This window comes from Gopherus evgoodei, chromosome 2 (assembly GCF_007399415.2).
Source record: "Gopherus evgoodei ecotype Sinaloan lineage chromosome 2, rGopEvg1_v1.p, whole genome shotgun sequence".
NCBI classification, from domain to species: domain Eukaryota; kingdom Metazoa; phylum Chordata; order Testudines; family Testudinidae; genus Gopherus; species Gopherus evgoodei.
Genome location: NC_044323.1, coordinates 113,545,373 through 113,570,035, shown reverse-complemented (window position 1 = coordinate 113,570,035; position 24,663 = coordinate 113,545,373). Strand labels below are relative to the sequence as shown.

At 42.1% G+C, this 24,663-nt stretch overlaps 1 protein-coding gene and 1 long non-coding RNA gene across 6 annotated transcripts in view; both read left to right on the top strand.

The window, feature by feature from the left end:
- MOCOS (molybdenum cofactor sulfurase) overlaps positions 1–24,663 on the top strand; it is a 369,687-nt gene that overhangs the window by 199,957 nt on the left and 145,067 nt on the right. For all 5 annotated transcript variants that reach the window (XM_030551504.1, XM_030551502.1, XM_030551506.1 and 2 more), the window contains one exon: positions 13,974–14,050. In XM_030551504.1, coding sequence (XP_030407364.1) covers positions 13,974–14,050 — 77 coding nt within the window. The remainder of the gene's footprint in view (positions 1–13,973; positions 14,051–24,663) is intronic.
- On the top strand, positions 1,204–5,056 carry LOC115646060. Its single transcript, XR_003998917.1, has 3 exons — positions 1,204–1,280; positions 2,208–2,209; positions 4,880–5,056. It is a non-coding gene; the product is annotated as an uncharacterized LOC115646060 (long non-coding RNA).

The window sequence follows — 24,663 nt, the reverse complement described above, 5'->3', positions numbered from 1 at the left end:
TATCATTATTACTGCTATGCTGAACATTGAGGGTCAGAATTTCAGCTAATCACTGACTTCAGTAGAGCTCCATCAGTTTACAGCTGCCAAGGATTTGGCCCGATCCTCTGAGGTGCTAAGCAACCTAAACTTCTAGGGAATTCAACTTTCAGGGCATGCTCAGATCCTGCAGGATTATACTCAGTCTCTTGTTAGTTCTTCCTCATCAGCATCTTTTAAAAATATTTAAAATGTGAGTGAAAGTAACTTTTGATCAACTTTTTTCTTTTTCAGATGAAAAAAGTAAGAAAGTGTGGGGGAGGACACTGTCTTCGTCTCCAACTCCCCCCCCTTCCACTAATTTCCCCCCCAACCCCCCCATTTTTGTCATTGCTTTAACCTTCTCTGCTTTGTCCTTTGTTTCCTGCTTATGCCCAGGGCTGAATGGTGGGGGAGATGACCAAAAGGGACAGTTTTTCAAGAGCCCATAAACATATGGAGTTTGAGTGAGTGGCCTTGCAACCTGGTACACGGGGCTACAGTATCACTTAAATTGCTGCTGATGACAGAGGGGCAGCAAGGCCAAACCTGAATGGCATTGCAACTATATTTCCCAAGTTGCAGTGCCCAGAGCAGGGAGCTGGGCCCAGCCCCACAGGACAGGAGCCACCATTGTGGGATGAGTGGGGGTAGGCTCACTCTCCAACTCCCATCCCCACCCCATGCCTCAGTTTCAGGGTGGGAGGGGGCTCAGTTTCATATTTTTCCTGGGCCCCCAAAAACCTCTCTGCATCCCTGTTTATATCTCCTTTCAGATTCATTCCATTAAATGTGAAGTCGTGGTTTGGGAAAGGCAAATGTGTGCATGGGAGTGTCCCCTTGTCCCATGGGTCAGCATGGAATGATTTCACCCTAAATATTTTGTTAGTGGAGGGCCTGATTTTCAGAAGATCTGAGCACCCACAATTCCCAATAACTTCAATTGGAGCTGTGGGTATTAAATGCCACTTAAAATCAGGACCTTAAAGAGTTGATAGGAATAGGGGAGAAAAGCTTTCTGATGAATGAGACCAGACCACTTCTTCACCCTCACACTAATGGAAATGGCAATTATAAGTTGTCCAGAATTGCATACATTTGTATCTTTTCCGGAACCAAGATTAGTGTGAGTCCATAGCTTCTGTGTACCTCCTCAGAACTTTCTGTTGCACTGATCCCACACAGCTGGAAAAACTAACAGGATTTTTCTTTATTATCCAGGGATCTCTTGCAACTAACATGACTCAGCTCAGTGACCCGAGGTAACTGTTGCACATGGTTATACAGTTGTATTTCCATGTTACGGTTTGCCAGGATAAATTCTTATTGAATGCTGGTCTGCCTAATTTTAAACTTATTTGTCTTTAACGGTTCATTAAAAAGTTAATTTCTATCCCCAAATGTGCCCATTTAGTTGAGTTAAAGATTACAACTCTGTCTTCATGAGACAATAAGCAAATCAATTTGCTGCTCAATATGGACAGATGATTAGGGCTGGACAGATTATTCTCTGTGAATAATCTATCTCATGAATGCCTTCCTTTTTTACCTTTGCATATTATACACTGACTTTGATTTTTATTAATTTATTCATTATTCATATTGATCAATGAACAGTCTATGCAAACAAATTTCAGCCTGTAGTTTGTTTTGCCAGCTGTTCACTTTGACTATTATTTATTATTTGTGGCCTTGACTGGACACCAGATTCACATGGTATCATATATGCTCCCTGATAGGATTGCAACCTTTTAAATAGAATAACAAACAGCAAACATCAAAATACTCTTGTTAGTCTGCATACCATGTTCACAGGAAATATAGAAACAGATTGTGAGACCCTTACTCATACTGAGTAGTATCTTACTTAACAAGTATTCCCACTGACTTCAACAGGATAACTCATGGTGTAAGGAACTACAAGGGAATTACAATCTGCACAGCAGGAATTTGTATGTAGAACAGCCATTTCCCAAATATGATGTGATAAACTTGTTCACAAATCTCTTTATAAACAGCCAATTAACAAGGACACGCATATGATCAAAGGAAACCACTGAAAAGTGTTGGTGAGTACTATCTTGCGTATTTGCTCAGTTCTAATGAAAGCGTGTTCATCAATTTTAAAGCAGAACAAAGACTTCTACTTTGAATAGCCCTGTATGGAATATTGTGTGCTTATACTGCAGAAGTAAAAGGTCATGTTAGAAGTGTTGAAAATACTAAGAAATATTAGAATTTTTATGTTTTCTGTCTTTGAGGACAGACAGTGATATTAAACTTTGTGTAAGAACTGCAGTTATATTTAGAACTTATTTAGCAGTTTACGTGTTCAAATCATTGTCCCAGCACTAATTATTTGATCACCACAGCATCACTATGCAGAAGGTAGGCAGGTGCTGGTACTCCCTTTTTATAGATGGGGAAACTGAAGTACAAAGGTGAAGCTACCTGCCCAAGAACACACAGTGATAAGAGCCAGCATCAGAGCTGAGCCAGTCCTGATTCCCAACCCTATGCATCCAGTCCTCTAGGCGACAATGTCTTCCCCCAGCTCAGTATTTAATGGCCCTTTGTCTATATCACAGGACCACAGTTGACAAGTTTCTTCCCTGAAAAGTTCAAAACTCATGTAATAGTGTGTGTCACACACTGGACTGGAGAATCTGTGGCTAAGCAAACCCTGATGACAGAATGAGTGCCATCTCATAGACTCATAGACTTTAAGGTCAGAAGGAACCATTATGATCATCTAGTCTGACCTCCTGCACAATGCAGGTCACAGAATCTCACACACCCACTCCTGTATCAAACCGGCGTCTGAGCCATTGAAGTCCTCAGATCAGTGGTTTGAGCATTGGCCTGCTAAACACAGGGTTATGAGTTCAATCCTTGAGGGGGCCATTTGGGGATTGGCCCTGCTTTGAGCAGGGGGTTGGAGTAGATGACCTCTTGAGATCCCTTCCAACCCTAATAATCTATGATTCTTCCAGCAAGTGACCTGTGCCCCACGCTGCAGAGGAAGGTGAAAATCCCTCAGGGCTTCTGCCAATCTGTCCTGGAGGAAAATTCCTTCCCAACCCCAAATATGGCGATTAGCTAAACCCTGAGCATGTGGGCAAGACTCACCAGCCAGACACCCAGGAAAGAATTTTCTGTATGTAGTAACTCAGATCCCATCTGAGAGGGATCAGGTGAGTTCCCTGTAACGAGCAACTGGAAGTTGCAGTAACGATGAGGGGATGCTCATGGAGAGTAGAGACTGGTTAGGAGTGAGCAGGCTCCAGCAGAATCCTGGGATTTGGGACTCAGGCTATGTCTCCACTTAAAATGCTACAGCGGCACGGCTGCAACTCTTCAGTGTAGACACAACAGTAACAGGAGGGGTTCTCCCATTGTTGTAGTTAATCCCCTGCCTGAAGGACAGTAGCTGGGTTGATGGAAGAACTCTCCCATTGACCTAGCTCTGTCTACACTGGAGTTTAGCTTGGCTTAGCTACATCTCTCAGGGTTGTGGATTTTTCATGCCCCTGAGAGATCTAGCTATGCCGATGTAACTTTTCAGTGTAGATCAGACCTAAGGGCATGGTTACACTTGCAGATGTAGAGTGCTGTGAGTTAAACCCATCTTTGGAAAGCGAAGTAGGGAAAGCGCTGTAATCTGTTCACACTGATAGCTGCTTTCGCAGTGGCATGGCTATATTTGTGGCACTTGCAGTGGCATTGGGAGTGGTGCGTTATGGGCAGCTATCCCAGTAAGCGACTGCATCGTGCTTTTCAAATGGGGGTGGGGTGAAGTGTGACAGGGAGTGTGTTGTGTGTATGTAGGGGGAGAGACAGTGGGTTTTTGGGAGGCTGAGAGCATGCCAGCATGCTGTCTTGCAAGTTCAGACAGCAGCAGACTTCTCCCTCCCCTCTCTGCCTCTCTCTCTCACACACAGCATTCGACAGTAATCCGTCTCAGAGCAGGTAAGCAGCCGGCTGTCAGAAACGAAGCTTTCAAACAGCATGTCCGCATTCCTACAGCAAGTTCAAAACAATGGGAAAAGTGGCCACTTGACTTAAGGGGATTATGGGATGTTTCTGGAGGCTGATCAGAGCGCGGTAATGCAACACCTCGTTCACACTAGCTCTGCGGCGCTCCAGCAGGGTGCAGCAAACGTTATCCTACTTGCGGAGGTGGAGTACCAGGAGAGCTGTAGCTGCAGAGTCAGAGCACTCTAGTGCCTTACCAGTGTGGACGGGTGCTGAGCTAGTGTGCCCAGGGCTCCTTTATTGAGTTGTAACTCACAAATGTAGCCAAGCCCTGAGACTCCAGCCAGAAAGGGCTTGGAGTTGCCTTCTGAAGCAGGAGAAGCTCTGACCTAGCACCGGAAAGAGTGCAAGAGCTCTCTAGGCAGAGAGGTCTGGGAGTAGCAAGAGAAATGTTTGTTAGTTGAACTTAGACTTTGCAACTATGCATTGTATTTTGAGTTATTTTCTGTGAATAAACCCAGACCTCAAGGAGGGGTATTTTGACCACAGAAAAGGGTGTGTGGAGTCTGCGTCAGGGGAACTTAAGAGTGGGAAATGGAAGCAGGGGGCTGCAGAGTGGAAGGCAGCTGTCCCACTACAAACGGGACAAGGTGGAGGTTCAGACTGAGGTGCATTGACATAACTTTGTGGGAAAGCTTGCAAAGTACCTGACCACACAACAGGCCAAATTCGCCACTGGCATAGGCCTATGCAACTCTGGCTTCAATAGCATTGTACATGCTTGTGCCAGTGATACATTTGCCCAGGGTCAAGTTCCACCCACTCTATGTAGTCTCATTCTGTCTGGAATGCCAAATTCATACAACAATGATTTTTTTAAAAAAAGACTTACCAGAGTCTGCAAACTTCTACATGTAACTACCACACCCTTAAAAACGCTATGGGATAATTCTGTTTCAAAATGTACACATGAAGTGACCACTGACTTCAAGGACAGCTGTTATTGCCAGTGCATATCCCAGGGCAGAAATTGGCCCTTACGGCTTTGGAGTTTCTTTAAACTAGACTTGAAACAGGATTATGTAAACTATACTTTTATCTTAAAGAATAATATAACATAACATATTCATCTGTTAGCCAGCAAGTCTGATGTCTTTGAGCATTTTTTTAATACACTATATTTCTTAAAGAAATATTCCTATGCAGTATGGAATCTTTAAGGGGAAGATGAATGTTAATCTTTTTGTCAACAAATACAGTCTTACTGGTACAATTTATGAATTTGGAAGGACATCTTTTATCAATGACTGTAGTAGTACAAAGATTTTTGTAACTTCTGGAACTTCTCACTAGGGAAAAAAATTTTTTTTTTAATCTTCAGTGACCTTGTAGAGTCCACATTGTGGAGAATTTTTTATCCTCTGGATGCAAATGATCTTTTGTTTGAATGGCAGTGTAACACTGTATGGTTTAAATGGTGGTAAGAGAAGTGCTGTTTGTCATATCTTTTAAAAATAATATTGTAGACTACCAGCTGAAAAATTGTAGTCGTGCAAGAATTTTAATAGTTTATTAAAAATGGGCATCTAGCTGAAACTTATTGAAATGCAGCATGTAATATCTAGTGCTCGGAAGCATCACTCTTGTTCACAGATTGAGAGGGCCTGATAATCTATAATGTGTTATTCAGATTGATTTGAGTAACAACTCAAAGACTTTTTTTTCTTACACAAAGAGGGACAATTTTTACACCTGTAAATGGTGAATAAGGTTAGCAATTAGAAGTTCACCAGAGCAGATCCAATCCAAGAGGCAGTCCCCCCTGTGGCACGGCAGTATCTGAGAAATAAAAATTGATTGATTCATTCTGTTTTCTACCCCATGAATGGTAGTCATTCAAGCACTGGGTAAGCATATTAATCTCATTGCATTAGAAACAGTCATCACTCATGAATGTGTAATGTATCTCTAACTGAGGTAAAAATTAGTTGCTGAAATGGTTAGAAAGGTGTCTTATTTAGAAGTCTATAATGTATTACAGTCCTGCTGTGATTCAAGTTCTTGGCTCATTGAAGCACGCCATTGTGTAGGCAATTACAGGAAACTCAGATTACTGTATAAGGATACATTAACCATAGCATGCACATCCTTTACAATGGGCCACCTCTAAATTTGATTTTTATTTGCACAGGTGGCATCTATGATATAGGAATGTGGAAATAATTGTGAGGCAGGTATATTCAAATGATAATGAAGTTATGTACGTGTAAAAATAATTTTTGAGATCCGTGGATCTGATCCTGCTCCCAGTGATGTCAATGGCAAGCTACCATTGGCCTCAGACAGTGGGCAGGATCAGAAGCCAAGGGGTGAAATCCTGAATGCATTAAAATTAATGCAGAGTTTTGCCATTGACTTTAATGAGCCTAGGAGTACACGCATGATTTTCAAAAGTGATTAATATTCCCATGGACCCTGGCCACTGTTTTCAGAAGTGACTAATGACAATGAGACTGCAGGTAGGTGGTATGGCACCAAAAGTGCGTGGCACTGGCTCTAGAGACACAACTCCAAACTAACTGGGAGATGCACTAGATCAGCAGCATGTGGTATGGTAAGTCAGTCTCCAGTGGAGAGCCCCAATTATAATTATAAGATGGCTCAGAAACCTAGCACAATTGGAGTTTGTAAGCCTATCTAAAAGCAGAATTGGGCCCTATTCATTTAAGCGGTCAGTAGTTATATGTTTAGATTAAAGAGAGAGAGAAAAAAATATAGCTTATTTTGCCAGTGGTGAGTGTTGATGTTGTGAACAAGCAGTGAATCAATTAAATTCCATTCCCCTGATAATTTTAGAGATTGCATTTACCATAACATTAAAGCTTGTATATGATTGAAAGTAGTTTGTTCCTGAGGTCATACTTTCAGCATTTCAAACCTTCAGCTCCAGGTTAGTTCCACTACATGGCAGTTTAGAATAAACTAAACAGTTGTATTTCTACAAAACATAAAAAATAACATTTTTATCAAGGTATTTTGTTTCAAATATAGGTAATACAGAACAGATCTAAAAGGTGAAAATAAGTTATGAATGAGCTACTTTTAAATATGTATGTCAGTCATTTCCTATATTGTTATGCTTTTTTAATTAGATGAAAATAAATGAATTGAATAGATGAAAGGAACTTGTGCAATATCTCCCTTCAAAGTGCAGTTCTATTCTGAGAAGGGACTATGGGGGAAAAAAGCAGCTTATTCAAGAAATCTGCTTTCTCTGTATATTCAGATTCGCTTTCCCTTGCTTTAGAGACAAGGGACAACTTCTGCTCATTTGACCTAAATGGAGTTATTCTGGATATATACATATATAAATGAGAGCTCAGTTTGGTCCATAATTAAATTTCTGCTATTTGTATTCTCTTGTATTGACTCTGCAAAACCACACAGAAAGAGTTGGATTTTTTTGACCATGTGCATTACTAATGTAGTGTGAGAGTGCTGGCCAGTTGTGCAGGCTTTTCCTTCAAAGGGAAGATAAAAGTATGAAACTGGACGATGAAAACCAAGTACAGTCCGGCAGCATCTTGAACCTCTGGACTTTTCCAGGCTGCCAACCAAGTGAATGCTTTTGCGGATGCTTATATATACATAAATGTGACTTCAGTTTCCTTAGGGCTAATGCTTAAACGATTTGTCATTTACAATATGTGAAGAAAATTATGTTTAGATCTGTTTCCTGCACCTGTCCCAGGCTCTAGATATATTGACATGACAATTTACACTAAAGCTATGTCAATAGAATAGTAAGGTCCTCAGTTAGTCCTAAAAGTCAAAGAAATAGATTGCAAAATAGTTAAGATATTATATATGGGGGGCAGAGTAATAAAGTGCAAACTGCTTAAACAACTCATTCATTTGCAAGTCCCCAACCTCTGCTATAACTGATTTCATGAGCTGATCTTTCATGTCATCTGGGATTTTCCAAACTTCCAACTTCCAGAATGTAAGTCCGTGGGGTGGGCAGGAGCAGCGCCAGGGTTTTTGGCGCCCTAGGCGAGGGTTCTTCCGCGCTCCCGGTCATTGGCGGCAATTCTGTGGTGGGGGGGCCCTTCCGCGCTCCCGGTCTTCGGAGCACATCGGCGACGGGTCCCGGAGCGAGTGAAGGACCCGCCACAGAATTGCCGCCGAAGACCCAGAGTGCAGAAGGACCCAACGCCGCCGAATTGCTGCCGAGGGCAGCAAAATGCCATCCTCGCAAATCCTGATGCCCTAGGCAACCGCCTAGGTCGCCTAAATGGAAGTGCCGGCCCTGGCGGTGGGGGCCCAATCGTGGAACACAGACTTCTGAGAAGTGCAGCAACTCCTTTCAGAGGATCATCTTTATAACCCTGTGATGTATTCAGGTTGCTTTATCTATTTCCCAGTATGCAGTTAACTGTTTTTAACCAGTTAGATAACTGGTTAATATAAGATGATATAGGTTTTCTAAACATATGTAATTAAGCAGCTGATCCAGGCTGCAATTATGTGGGCGCAGTTGTAGTAAAAAATAGATAAGGGAACTAGTCTGTAGTGTGGTGTTGAGATTCTGAAGAGATGTCCTTTGTAGTCTGAAATGCATCTATGTTGTCTGCTGTGAGAACTCTCTGATACTTCAGGAAATGACTATTGGATCAGCTTTCAAATGAAGATCAGATTAAGCTCATTATTCTAGCAGTGGAACTACAGTTGAATGGGAAACAAGTTATTTGAAGCATCAATTACATCAAACATAAAAGTAGCCATTGAACTAAATGTATTGTGATGCAAGGAGTTTCTTTGCTCTTGTACCTAAAATGCTGTTAAATATTCAGTTAGAACGCTCCCTGTGTCCCAAGAGATGGATAACTACCCCTTGTAGTCCTATGGTTTAGCTTAATACTAATTAAAATTGCCAAGGGCAATTAAGGCGTTGTTCATTACAAAAACAGAATTATATATGCGTTCCACAGATTTCCCAGGGGCACAGGGGTTTGTAAGTAGTGTTCAGTTCAGAAACTGAATAGTGGGGAGATTACATGATTATCTGAAATAGCATGTATTGGGGTTTAGTAAATCATGAAGATGTGCATGAAAATCACTTGAAGAGAAGGTAAATATACAAATTCTAGGAATAATGGAAGAATTGTTCTGACTTCAGCAAAGGGTCTAAAATGATAAACAAAGTATAGCATAACTAGACTTTGGGTGGGGAGGATATAAACATATAAAATACAAAATGGGCATTTGCAAAAAGTAAGCTATATCTACAAATGTATCTGGAAGCCTGTCTCTTTGGAAGTTAAATCTAATAGACCATATTTGTAATGGGTCCATCTCAGTAGTGACTAGGTAACCTTTGCAATCAGCTGAAAATGTAATGGTCCTTAGATGGGGCACGGGTCACTTGCTGGAGGATTCTCTGTACCTTGAGGTCTTTAAACCATGATTTGAGGACTTCAGTAACTCAGACATAGGTTAGGGGTTTGTTACAGGAGTGGATGGGTGAGATTCAGTGGCCTGCATTGTGCAGGAGGTCAGACTAGATGACCATAATGGTCCCTTCTGACCTTAAGTCTATGAATCTATGTATTCTTCTGGTCAGTGGCAGAAGCTTGGTGGTGAGTCCTTGGCTCAGAAACTGTTGGTGCGGGGCACAACTATATAGACAGAGATTTATAAATTTATAGTTATTTTCTGTGCTTGTGATGGAGGCTACAATAGATGCAAATGGAAATAATAAGTAATAATATAGTTCATGACAATGCAGTCTGTGTATGCTATTTTCTTAATTATATTACCAATATAGCAATTCTTTAAAAAAATTACTGCTTGTTTGCGTTAAAAAGGAAGTGATTCCTAAGTTGAGATCCACTTACTGAATCGATCTTTTGTTCTCTTAAATAGTATTGTGACTTTCACATATCTTATTGATAAGAATTTGATATACTGCAATCATCTCTTTACTTAATCACTTGTTTTCTCATGACTGTAACCCTAATTTTCTTAACCTCTCCTCTTATTGCAGTTCTTACCCCTGAGGCTTTTTATCTTTTCTGTGGCCTTCTTTGTTACCTTTTGAAATGTTTCATTATCCTTCCTGTACCAGAGTCTTTGAATTGTGCAGTGCTCTAGATTTTTTTTTGCTCTGTTGTTCAGTACGGTGCTGGCATTTCTGCTCTGTTTCTTTGTTGACACAATCCCAGAGGTTTGTTTGCTTTCCTAACTGTGGCTAGCTAATGAGCTGAGTATAGTATATTTCTGTCGAGTCTCTCTCTCAGAGCTTTTCAATAACCTGTCTTCTGGGACTATGTGGGACCTAACCCAATAAGCCATTTTCCAAACTTATCTTCATCTTTAATCCTTTACTACATTCAGTTTGCAAGCCACTGTTAGCTCCTGCCCTCATTTTTTCCATTGCCCTTTGTGATGGTTCTTAAGGCACCCAGGACTGAGCCATGTTGTTACATCTGCTTCTAATGAGAGAAGTCTTCCCTGTGGTTCCTGGGTGTCAGCTCCGTAACACCACCAGCCTTTCAGCCACTCAAGCACTTTCCTCTGGGCTACACCAGCCCGGTCTTTGCCTTGCAGGTTAACAAAAGGTTCCCCATTCCCCTTGAAGCATTTTCCCTGTGATATCCAGCCCCTGACACTGGCTACTCACAGAAATCCCTGATCCTTTGCTCCCAAAGAAACAGTGTACCCCAGCTGACCAATTTTCCCTTTCACCACTGCTGTCTAACACACAGCACTTGTGAGCATTTGCAATAAGTCCAAAGAAAGTTTATTTAAGATAAAATAGAGATTTCACCAGAAACAAGAGCAAGTGATGGAAACATGGTTACAATACAAAAGAAAACCATAAAATGTGAATTAGGACCTACAATTATTAATACAGTAGTTATCTTTCCTAGCTAATAAAGTCGGTTTCCCACCGAAAGTTCAGGCTGTTGCAGAGCTGGCTGGCTTCCCAGGAATCAAATACAAATGTTCATGAAACACGCTGTTCAACAAGGAGTCTCCTCAGTGAATGACTGCAGAGTGTCTTTCTCCATCCTGTGATATACTTAACCAGTCTTTCATCTTAATTCACAGATAGGGTGATCTGTTATAAAGTTCCTTGTTACCTCCAAGGGTTTTGACTGCTTGCATTTGTCTTTGATGGCTTTTCATTGACTGTTGTGGGATGGGGCAAGAGTAGACAACTGAACCTGGCTTTATACCACTGGCTAACCAGGGGAAGGTGACAACTTCCTCATACTTGAATGGGCCATCACTGAGACATGTGATTCCCTGGAGACTCACTTTTACTCCAAAACCCATAAGGCATTGTATTCACTATACATTATCCCTTAAATATTTCCCATATAAACATCTCACAATGATTATGTGTATTGATGAGTTACAAGCTTTCCATATAGACCTCACTTACTAGCCTTCATGGATACATACTATGAAAGTAGTGTATTAGGTGTAGTGATTTTGTCAGGTCTGAGACAGAAGTTGCTGATAAAGAACAGTGAACCCTTTGCACTTTGGCACCAATGAGCCTTTGTGTTACACCTTTGGATCCAGTCTTGCCCCTCTGAGGCATTGGTGCATTCTCTCATTTCATATCACCCGCAAATGTGCATAAACTGATCTCCAATTACTAGTCATTAATGTATAGCACTGGGTTGTCTCTGCTGCCATTGAAAGCAAGAGAGGTTTTTCCATTGGCTTCTCTGGAAGCAGGCTTGGGCCCTAATTACTCTAGCCTTCTAGCTTTTAAATCTATTAATCTGTTCTCCCTTGAGGCAGTCCACCACTTATCCATTCCTGTTAGATCTATAATTATTTACCCCATTCTCTGGCCTGTTTTATCCACACAATTATTTTACTCAATTGAGCATTTCACCATCAAGACAATATTTGCTAACTTTGCATTAGTCATTTATGTGAAAGTGAACATCTTTTTGAAGTATTATATGTTCTCCTTCAGTCCATTCTCCTAAGAAAGTTGTTGGTTAAAATGCATAGCAAATTGTTTTACTGCACATTCTTAAGTGTTCTAGAGACTAAATAACTGAATGTAGCCAATTTTATTGTCCAATGACAAAGAAGAACAATATGAAAAGGAGACATACATATCCTCTTTCTGAGAAGCAGATTTTCACAGTGTATTCACCTTACACATTTCAACTAGCAGTATTTATATAGTAGTATTTATTTTATAGGTTACGAAACTCTTTACACATCACTAAAATCCAACACACAAGTGTGTACCAGATCCTTAACTAGATGTTCTGTACCTTCCTCATCTTTGTTTGAATATAATATTCCAGGTACCATCCGTGAAGGTATCTTTCTATACTTTCCTATGTCGTGTTTTGGATACTTCAAAGTTTTGATGAGCCCTGAAAGTACTCCCTAACAGTACTTGGTACAAAGTATTCACACAGCTTGCTTTGACAAGGTTCCTATTTTCTAGTCTGACTTCAGCTTTGCAAAGTGTTATGGGATACTTGACATGGGTGAGCAAAATTGTGGGAAGAGCATAATACATTAACATAACTTCCCAACTTCTATATATATCATGTAATGTAATGTTACAGTAATATCATGCACATAATACCTATTAATGTGGTGTAGAGTACATCTAATGTATATGTATGGCTAATGATATAACTTATATTGTTTGAATTAGTTGATGATTGTAGAAAAGTGAAAAAGGTAACTGAGAAAATTCCCCTGAATGTTTCAAGAGATAGCGTGAGACCTATTATGCCATTCTATTAAGGGTTGTTTGTTTGTTGGTTGGTTTGTTTAAAAAGGACATATAGTTTGGATCAGATTGATTTTTTTAAACCTTTGTGTGCCTTTTTTACTCTATCTTTGGCTGTGGCAATGACAAATTTTTTCCATATTTTGAAAAAGATTGTGTCATATCTAAAAAGCCAAAATCTGTTCTCTAGGGCATTTGTTGTGCATGTGTATGTGTGCTCAGTCAGCATAATGCTTTGCTACACAGGAATTGCAATATGGGGTCAGACTCATGCTCCATCTAGTCCACTATTATGTCAGTGGCCACTACCAAATGCTTCTGAGAAAGGGACAAAGAAACTCAGATCAGGGGATGATCTGCCCCCATCCTAATCCCTAATAATTAGAGATCATTTTAAACCCTGAAGGATAAGGTTTTATCTCCCTTCCAATCCTCTTGCTATTACCATTAAGTATTATAATTCTGAATATTCTTTTTATCCATGTAACTATCCAATTACTTTTTGAATCATGCTAAATTTTGGCTTGAGTTTCATTCTAGGGGAATGAGTTCAACTGTCTAATTACATGTTGTTTGAAAAAGTGTTTCCTTTTATCAGTTTTTTATTTGTTACCTTTCAATTTTATTTCATGTGCCCTTGTTCTAGCATTATGAGAGTGGGAGAACAGAAGGTTCCAATCTACCTTCTTACCATTTCTAATGAACAGTGGTATTAGAGTGGACTTATTTTCCATTTCCAGGAGCAGTGCAGGGGGGGAATCGTGTTACCGTTTCCCCTCCTTGCTCTGGGGAAGTGAAGCAATTTATTACTTGTGTTAGTTGGATCGTGCGGGGGGGAGGGAAGAGGCAGAGCTCCAACTTTTCCCCAGCCCTTCCTGACTAGCTAGTTACGGGGAGGACTCAGCAGTTGCATAGTGCTCCATATCCCTATGCCCTCAGATTCAAGGTCGTGCAGGAGAGTATTGTTCCCCTGGCGGAGGTGCACAGTCCATGTGGAAATCTAGCCCGAAGAGCATATTCTAACAGCACAGGATAGTACAGGAATGGGAGATGAATCCCTGTGGGAAGAACTCGTTCCTCTGTGAATTAGTTTCACTAGATTTCTAATAGTGTTATGAAATGTATTTAAAATCATGTGTGTACAGTAGCTATGTGATTTGTTTACTGGGCTTATTTGTTCCCCTCTCCTTTTCTATAGGTTTGAAGATGGCACTGTTTCGTTCCTTGATATCATTGCACTGAAACATGGATTTGATGCTTTGGAAAGACTTACAGGTCAGTCGCACACACAACTCTAACACCAAAGAGGAAAGTTCCAGATTAATACACAGGGCTTGATTCTGATCTTGTTGACACCTCTAACTTAACTCACTTGGCTAGAGTTATAACTGATGTTCACTAGTGTGAGACTGGAATCATACATGCCAGTGCTGTATTCAATTTTAAAATATCAGATTTTTCCAAGCCATTTTGCCACTATCTGTAAGAAAAACAAAACATGGATGGGATTTTTCTAAATAAACGTGTAAAGTTTTGAGCAGGTGATGCATTTGTAACCTGAATCACATTCACAGATATATGGAAAGATTTACTAGAAATATTTGCATTAATTAGTTGGGCTTCATTCAGCTTTACTTGGCAGCAGTAATTTTTCCTACTGCATATTAGAACTTGATGATGTGATTTGGTGCTGAAGAGCTATTTTGTGATAGAGAAACCAGTAAAAACAATTTAGTGAATTCCCAAAAGCTTCTTGTTAAATAAGAAATAGTGCTCCATTGTCTGTTTGAGTGCCTTCAGGCAGCAAACTTTCCAGACAATTTTACTTTTTACAACAGTATATGTTGCATTATCATGATGTCTTTTAATGGAAACCATTCTAAAATAGATTGCATTTTACATTTCTTATTCAGCCTTTTTTTCTGGGCAGCTACATCTCAGGAAAAAAAAACCATGACTGTGAAGCCACTGTAGAAATAATTTAAGGATTTGAGTATGAGTAATCACTTTTTAGATCATTCATAGAAGAATCTGAAAGATATTGATGAATTCAGTTCTGAAAAAGGCTTTCTGTCCTCGGCTGACGTGCTTTAAAACTAATCCTATGAGTGAATTTCTGTGTTGTCTCATTTTTATTTTTTTCATAAATATTTATATTATATAATTCAAATGTGACTCTTGGCATAATTAGATGACATTGTTATAACAATCAGATATGATATAGTTGCCCACCTGAGTAGTGACATGCATCCGTTGGGGAAAAAATAGTAATCCCCTCTCAAATAAAATATTCCTATTGAGATGCACACCACGTTCAATGAAATTTGCAATCCACTTTCACATTTGAGTAAGTGATTTCCTTTCTGCTGTGTTGTCTCCTGCATGGTAGTAGGACACAGTTAAATAAAATGAAAAGTATTTTCAACTTCTGTTAGCAATTGCCACTGAAAAATATTGAGGTTTATAAAATGTTATCCATATATTGACCCATATTTATTACTATTGCCCCATATTCGGTTGGGTGGATCACATAAAAAGATGCGTATGGGTGAGTGCTACTCATTGGTTTATAAAATGAAAGTTCTCCAGAAACTAGACTCTATCTCTGCAGAAGGTCTACTGTGGGGGAGGTTACAGTGGACACATTGCCATAGCCTTCTTTAGGCAGGAAATTAGGGAGTTTTAAGGAAACATAACATTCTCCAAAATAGGGTTGCCAATTTTGGTTGGTATTCCTGGAGGTTTCATCACATGACAATCTTTAATTAAAGATTAATCTTTTAATTCCTGGACACTCCAGGACAATTCTGGAAGGCTGCCAACCATACCCTAAAAGAGGCATGAACCAGGCTGCCAGGAGATGTCCTGATTCAGAACCTTCTCCGTATGAGCTCCTGCGAACCCGTTGGCAGGAATCAAAGCTGCATTCCCTGGTGGAAAACTTTGGAGTGAAGGGTATTCGAACCCACAGTTACATGTTAAAGTGAGTCTCCCAGAGTCACAAAGGGTCTTCTTGACTCCAGGATGTGTAACGCATTATTCCTTGCATCAGCTGGTGCTTATCTGGCCAAGTGTGTCAAATCCATGAGATGACCATTAGTAACAGATTTTGCATTTAAATCAGAGATTTATCTGAAAGATACATAAAATTACATGAAGCCAGAGAGCTCCCGATTGACCACATATATGATGAGGCTTAACTGCATTTTTACTTCTATGCACATAGAATATATTGTGCTTATGAAATGTGCTCTTGGCATATCAGTTTCAGGCAGAAATATAGGTATACGTCATGCGTAAAGCCTACATCGCTCAACTTTCTTCAACTTACTCTTCAATTTGTTATTTTCAAGCACATACCTGGCATAACAGTGGCCCCAATTCAGAGAGGCACTAAGCATCTGTGGGGCATTTGTAATACCTGGTGGCTGTTGTGGTGATTTCAGGTGTTCTGTGCCTGAGGATTTGACCCAGTGTTTGAAAAGTGGCTGTGTTCCTTCCTGATGTCCCAAGGATTTTGTGAGGAGCCTTCTGTGATCTGGGGTGCCTGGAGCAGCCCTCACTGGAAATGCCAAGGTCAGGGCAGGCTGTAAAAGGGAGAGCAGATACTCCCAAGGCTGGTGGGTAACACTGAAGTTAAACTCCCAACCCAGTCACAAACTGTGCTTCTGATCCTCCCCCACTGGTTATCAAGAAGCAAAAAAAAGTAATCACACAGCCCCCTTCATTGCATTCCAGTTCTCTGGCTCCCAGTCAGCACATAGCTCCAGTACAGTGACAAGCTGTTTAAAAACTCTGCTCACATATACAAAATGTTCTTCTGACCCCAAAGGGTCAGCCACATTACCAGGTCAGTATAGATTTGGATCTTACGCAAAATACCACGCTGCCAGCCAATCCTTTAGTGTCTGAAACTAAATGTTTATTATAAAGAAAGAAGAGAGATGTTAAATGGTAAAACAGCCAAATACATACAAAGACTTCAAAGTCCATATATCAGGTTCCTAGCAGTATTGGTGACTTCGCTGGTTTGAACGTCCCTCTGGAAAACATCCTCAGCTTGAATGGGTCATTCAGTCCTTTGTTCAGAGCTTCATTTGTAGAAATGTTACTCCAGAGGTAAGAAGCCAGAATGAAGACAAGAAGCAGGACTGAAGACCATTTTGGAAAAGATTCAGCTGCCTTTTATAGTCTCTTTGCCATGTCGCTTGTGCGACCTTTGTTCCAAACACAAGCTGCTCAGAACATGGCTTGGAAGCCTTAGGGTTCTGTCCATAGGCGTGTCCCTGCCTGTCTTGCTGAGTCACAAGGTGATAGAAACACATGAATGAGATTATCACATCTGGCAAATTATAACATTTTTGCAGTTATCTTACATGAGACATCTGGCATAACTCATTGCAATTTTACAATATTGGTATTCATAATATCCTGAAGTGCCCCCGCCCCAAATTCCATATAGCGTCACAACTTCTATAGCTCCTCAAGAGCCTGCTCCTCTTGAAATCAATAGCAGAGCTTTCGTTGACATTAATGAGAGCAGGATTGAGCCCCAAATGAATAAGGAGATTTTGGACACTCTCCATATACAGACTACAGTTCAGAAATGGAACTTTGGTATAGTGTTGATCTATCCATAAAATAAACTGCTTTAATAGTATATATATTCACTACACAAACCTGTTCTGTGGTGAAGGAGCAGTTCTGTGGAATTCAAGAGCAAACTTCTTTTGTTGACAATGCACAAACATTACCAGAGACCTGACAGGAAAGGAGGCAAAACATCATTCCTCCCAATTCATTTCTTTTTTCATCTTAGCTTCCTTCTGGCACCTATTTCAGCTGAACAATTTATAAATCTAATGAGGGTACTAGGCTGAGGAAAAACTGCTGCCCTCCAGTCCTGGTCCCGGATAAGCTGTATGGTAATAATGTGATGACAGGATAAACATAGGCATGAAAGAACAGTCTGAGGCCTTTGTCCCTGCTTTTGATTTGCTTCCTGGTCTGTATCAGTGATGAAAATCTAAGACCATACACACATAAAAAAGACTTTGAGTGTGTGTGTAGATTTGTCTAAATTCTCTGCAATGTCTTTTGTCTTCCAGTTTTGGACTAATTCATTTGTCACTAGTGGTCTTTTTTTATTTTACCTTTTTTTTTTTTTCCTCTGTCTGGCTTGTATGGCAGTTCTGGTCATGAATTTTCTGTAGAATACAAACTAATGCTTCAAGGCAAGAATAAATTCCTTCACAGGGACAGGCTTGAAATGATAGCTTTCTGTGTGAAAAGATCTGTCTCTGGTATTTTGGATACATCGAATTTTATTTTCTCTATCACTCATCAGTAGCCATGTTTAGCTGCAAACTGGATGTATTTATACTACTGTGGGGTGAGGGTGGTGAATTATTGTATTTGCTTCATTAATAAAGCCCTCTTTTGACCATGTTCTTGGCCAATATGGGTGAATAAAAGGTCTTGTGATGAGCTTATGGGGTTCATTATCACCTTCAGTATACATTGCTTACTCTCAAGAGTCTAAAATATTTGTGGATGGTTTGATAAGTTTGCCATAATTTTTATATAACAATGCCTATACACTGAAATAACTTCATAGAATAATTCAGAATTCTTTCTTGCAAGACACTGTAGATAATGTGATTTATAAATTAAATACCAGTATGAACTTTGATTTTTTTTCCACTGATCTCTCTTACTATAAGGTTGACATTTTTTTATCCTTTTTTGAAATTGGAAATTTTAGTGATCTTTTTAAAGTGAAAATGAGGGGGTGTTTTGTTTTATTTTAAATATTCTTTAAAAAATTGGGAAACTATCACTTGTGTGTTTGGGCATTTCAGTTTTGGTTTTCCATCTCCCCCTTCCCTACTCCTTGCTTTTCAGCGGTAACCTGGAAAAGGGGAGGAAAAGAAAAATAAAGGGGGGGGAGAGAGTGGAGAGGGACAGGAAAAAATTCTAAAATGAAATATAAGAAACCTAAACACTGTGATAAAAATGTTCACATAAACATTTAAAATAAACTAAAAATTATTGCTTTTTGAAACCTGTATGGAACAAAAGTGACTTAATAATTTTTTCCAGTTTCTTGACCAGCTGTACCTAATAATGTTCAGTCACAAGATTAAGCAGTAATTTTTCTGTGTGGCAAATCTAGCTAAGGTTCTTCTGTGGTCCCCATTACAGTAGTATCTGAGTGCCTCCCAATTTTAATGTCTTTGTCTTGACAACATCCCCGTGAGAAAGGGAAATACAGCTTCACTGGGAGAAGGGGATAAAATGGGACCCAGATGAGGCCACTCCTGCATCCTCCTGGGCAAGGGTGACCCTCCTCCTTGACTCTGGGGAACTAAGATCCAGGTTGTGTCTTTGGAGGAAAACTGCAGAGCAGCCACCCAGAGCTCCAGCCAGTAGGACCAGGAGCAGCCAAAGCAGGGATCTAAATATTTCAGGCAAACCTGTGGAAATTTCTGCAACTTCCTCTGTCCTGTGCTGATAGGCTGTTTGCTCCAATCCTCCTTCTTCATCTCAGTTTCATCTGCCCCTCCTTCATTTTCCTCTCCTGCTGTGTTCCCCTCACCCCTCTTCCCCTCCTTCTTCCCATTTAGGCCATCCCCTCCAGACTAAACCCATTAAAATAAGAATTTTTGGAACTGATATGACGTTTGCTGCCATCAAATTGTTCACTCTGCTTGTGCATTCTACCCTTTCCCCTGCCCTCTGTAAGCTTTTGGGGCAGTAACTGTCTACTACTCTGTGTTTGTACAATGTCTGTAACAATGGGACCTATGCTCGATGGGCCCTTGTCATAAACAGATAGCTAAGGGTTAATGTTCTTTTACCTGTAAAGGGTTAACAAAGGGAACCAAACACCTGACCAGAGGACCAATCAGAAAACAAGATTTTTCAAATCTCAAGGGAGGGAAGTTTTGGAGTGGGTGTTCTTTGTCTTGGTTCGGTGGCCCTCTCGGCTCTGAGAGTGAGCTCTCTATCTCCAGGCTTTCTAATTTTCTGTTTCCAAGTTGTAAATACAAGGATAGTAAGACAATAGGTTTATATTGTTTTTTTGTATTTACATGTGTGTAGTTGCTGGAATGTTTTAAATTGTATTCTTTTTGGATAAGGCTGTTTATTCATTTTTTCTCTTAAGCAATTGACCCTGTATATTGTTACCTTGATACAGAGACCATTTTTATGTCTTTTTTCTTTCTTTTTATATAAAGCTTTCTTTTTAAGACCTGTTTGAGTGTTTTTACTGGTTAAGCCTGAGGAACGAAGGGAGGGGGAAAATCTCTTTGTGTTAGATTTACTAAGCCTGACTTTGCATACCCTCTGGGTGAGAGGAGAGAGAGATTTGATCTCTCGGTACTTGTGGTTCAAGGACTTGAAGCAGGGAATCTCCTAGGGAACCCAGGGCGGGGAAATCTGGGAGGAGGTAAAGAGGGGGAAGGGAAGTGGGTTATTTCCCTTTGTGGTGAGATTCAGGGCATCTGAGTCTGGGGTCCCCCAGGGGAGGTTTTGGGGAGACCAGAGTGAGCCAGACACTGGAATTTTCTGGCTGGTGGCAGCAATATCAGATCCAAGCTGGTAATTAAGTTTGGAGGTTTCATGCTAGCTTCCCATGTTCTGAACTCTAAGGTTCAGATCTGAGTAGGAAAGTTATGACAGCCCTGAGATTCTATAACAGGGGTCGGCAACCTTTCAGAAGTGGTGTGCCGAGTCTTCACTTATTCACTTTAACTTAAGGTTTCGCATGCTGGTAATTCTGTTTTTTAGAAGGTCTCTCTCTATAAGCAGGGCCACCCAGAGGATTCAGGGGCCTGGGGCAGGGCCGAGTCTTCAGGGAAGGACCCGCCGCCAAATTGCCGCCAAAGAATGAAGCAGCAGCATTAGAGCTGCCACCAATCGCAGGTCTTTTTCTTTTTTTTTTTTTTTTCCTTTTTCTGCCTCTTGCAGCATGGTGCTCCGAGGCTTCGGCAAGACTTCAGTGGCGGGTCCTTCACTGCACTGAAGGATCTGCCGCCGAAGACCTGGAGCGAGTGAAGTGCCGCTGAAAACCCAGGGCAGCTCAAAGGGCCCCTGCAGGACCTAGGGCCTCGGGCAAATTGCCCCACTTCCCCCACCCCATACCCCGGGCGGCCCTGTCTATAAGTCTATATATTATATAACTAAACTATTGTTGTATGTAAAGTAAACAAGGTTTTCAAAATGTTTAAGAAGCTTCATTTAAAACTAAATTAAAATGCTGATCTTATGCCGCCGGCCCACTCAGCCTGCTGCCGACCTGGAGTTCTGTTCACCTAGTTCGGCAGTGGACTGAGCGGGGCCTGCAGGACCCCGGCTGACAAAGGGCTGGCAGCTGGGACCCCAGACCGGCAGCGGGCTGAGCAGGGCCAGTGGCCAGAACCCCAGACTGGGGGTGCAGGTGGGAATGTGGGGGGGGGGGTGCAGGACCTTCAGTCTGGTGTTCAGGGTGGGGGTGGGGATGTGGGAGTGTGCAAGAGTCAAGGCGTGGGATGTGGGGGCGTTGGGTATGTGGGGAGGAGTCAGGCATCAGAATGGGGCCTTGGTGTGTGTGAGGGGGTGCAGGAGTCAAGGCAGAGGGCTGAGTGTGTGGAGGGATGCAGAGAGTTGGGTGTGTGGGGAGTGCAGGGGTCAGGGCAGAAGGGTGGGGAAGACTTCGTGGGTCAGGGCAGAGGGATTGGTGTCTGAGGGGGTTCGGGGATCAGGGCAGAGGGATGAGTGTGTGTGGGGATTCAGGGGTTAGGGCAGAGGGGTGGGGGTGTGTGGGGGTTCAGGGGTCAGGGCAGAGGACTGGGTGTGGGACGGGGGTTCAGGGGTCAGGGAGGAGGGCTTTGTGTGTATGGGGGTGCAGGGGTCAGGGCATACAGGTGTGGGGCGGTTCAGGAGTCAGGGCAGAGGGGTGAGGGTGTGGGAGGGTTCAGGGGTCAGGGTGAAGGGCTGTGGTGCTCCCAGCCCCCTGCCATGAGCGGCTCATGGCAGGGGGCTGGAGGGGATATGCCCGATTCCACCCCTTACCCCAGGGCCCCATCTGTCCCCATCTCTTCTCTGCCTCCATCTCTTCTCTGCCTCCTCCCCGGAGCAGCAAACACGCTGCGGCTCCCCTCCACCTCTGCCTCACAAGGGCAATAAGCTGATTGGCGCAGGGAAGGAGAGGAGGAGGTGCAGGAAGGCAGCACGTTGGGGGAAGAAGGGGGGTAGGGGGAGCTTGGCTGCCGGCAGGACCAAGCTTCTGCCTCCTTCCCCCGTAGGAGAGAGCGGTATGGGGGGTCTGAGTGGGGTCGGGATCCAGGCAGGTAGCACCGGGGCATTAAAAATTGGCTCGTGCTGTCTTTGGCACGCGTGCCATGGGTTGCCAACCCCTGTGCTGTCATAATAACATGATTAATAATAATGTCCCCATTTTACAGATTGAGAAGTGAAGCACAGAGAGACTAAGTGACTTGTTCAAGGTCCCACGAGTCTGTGGCAAAGCAGGAAATTGAATGCAGGCTAGCACCTTAACCAGTGGACAAACTGTTTTCTCCAAACTATGCCTATACTTCTTGTGGCCTCAGATTATTCTAAATTTGTGTTCCAAATAGATAGGAATTTACCCCCTCTTCTTGTGCCCATCACACTGAAACTTAAATGTTTCCAGACCCATTTTCTTCTCTTCACTACTTTCACTAAACCCTTACTTCCAGCTTACTAAGGTCTTGTCTATGCTGGTGGCAGCATGTAGGGTACATGTAGCTACACAGTACAGTGAAAAGCAGGCTGTGTCCACACAGTGGTGTGCAGGGACATGCAGCAGTGAAAGGCTCTGTAAGCCAGGGAGGCAGAGGGGAAATGTTCCAGCAGCAGGGAGCTGTGGAACCTTTCCCCACTTCCTCTCCCCCTGCCAGAGCCTTTCCCTGTTGCCAGATTCTTTCACTGGCAGAGAGAGACTCCAGCAGTGGCAAGGCAGCGGGACACTGCACTACAAAATGTAGCAATGTAGACATGAGAGGCACTGCTTGAGCGAGTACAGAGCCATGTAGGGTTCTGGCATGTCTTTACTCTACTTACCTAAGCCTTGCCTCACTGTCTACACTGCCTGGGGTGACCCTACCTTCCATTTGGCCAGGACAGTCCCCTTTTTAAGACTTGTCCCGGCCATCCCAACTTTTTTGGCAAAACTGTGCATTTGTGATCAACTGCTGGCAAGAGCAGTTTTGCCAAAAATGTGGGGTGCAACCCGTAGTGGGGTGCGGAGGAAAGTGGTGGAGGGCGAGCAGCAACACCAGCCCTGTGCAGGAAGGAGGGCTCAGGAGAGTGGCTTGGGCCAGGCCAGCCCCACACGAGTGGGTGGCAGGGGGTCTTGGGCAGGCCCCCCATGCAGGGGGTAGAGGGAAGTGTCTGGCTAGTCCTGGTTGGGTGGCAGGGGGGGCCTCTGGCCAGTCCCAGAGGTGGGAAGGTGGAAAAGGGGCTTGAGCTGGCTCCATGCAGGTGGGTGGCAGGGTCGGGGCTCGTGCCAGCCTCACGCATGGGGGAGAAAGGAGGGCCTTGGGCCAGCCCTGCAGGCAGGAAGCAGGGAAGGCTGTGGAGGGGCGAGCTCGTGCGGGGCCTCAGGCACCCCTATGCACTGTCCCATTTTCCCTTTGGGAAAATGTAGTACCCCTAACACTGCTGTATATACCTGTGCTAACAGGGTGTGCAGCGTAAGTATTCTAAAATTGCCTAAGCAGCAGAATCTTTTTCATTAAGGGCTTGATCCTGCAGTGACCAGATCAAGTATTTATAACTATGCAGAGCCCTGAAAGGTGATTGGAAGATGTGGTGATATGTCGAGCATGACCTGTAGTATGGAGCAGTAGTGCATTATTCAGTACAAAATGTCTTCTGCAAGTCTGCTTACAGTACTCAGTATTAGGGTGAGCTTTCTGAACCTTGACTCAATTGGAGAATTGCTAGGTGGTCAGATAAAATATATTTATGTTCCTATTTTGTTTTTAATATAAAATAACATGATCTGGTGCTGTTGATCTAATGGACGAAGGCTATTGATGGAGGTTATCTAGGGTTTTAGAACTTAAGCTGTGGTTTTTCATTCAGTTGTATCACCTGTCAATTCAGGACCCTGGTATGTGATATCAGGAGAAAAGAAAGCATTTAATTATGATAGATCCTACTTGTAAATGTGAATCAGAACATAAAATGTGCCTATTTGGGCATGTGTGCCTGTGCATCTGTGCCTATACCTGCCCCTTGACTTTGTGCAAAGATGTGATGCACTACTCATCATGATATATTTATGATTCTGGCCAAATTTGATGTATAAAAATAAGAGAAGGCTAGTTCATAAACACAGAAGATTATGCCTGTTTACATGGAAAAAATTCATAGACACGATTCAAAAAAGAACCCTTAGCCAGATCATGTTTTCCCTCATATAATAGGAATGTATGGGTGTGTTCCTGTGATGCACACATACCAAGTTTTGTGCAGCTCTGTATGACATATAAGCAAATTACTTTATTTTTATTTCATTTTCATTTATTATATTTTCAAATTTACATATAAATATATTGTCATCTTAACGAATATTTAGTGGCTTTGCATTGATGAAGCATATCAGCATATTTCAACACCAGCTGAGGATGTCAGAATTGAGGTGAGCATTCCAACCTTAATGCAGCAGGTCTCTTCTGTGTGTGGATTATGCTACAGACTTTAATTTTACATTTCCATGTTTACATATAGTCTCTTTCCCTGTATGGATTATCTTTAGACCGAATACAGTACCTTCAGAGCAAAGACCCCTGCCACTTGAGCTTGAGGAGTAACTGTTGGCAGATGTATAAGTTGTTATATTTTCATTGACCAGT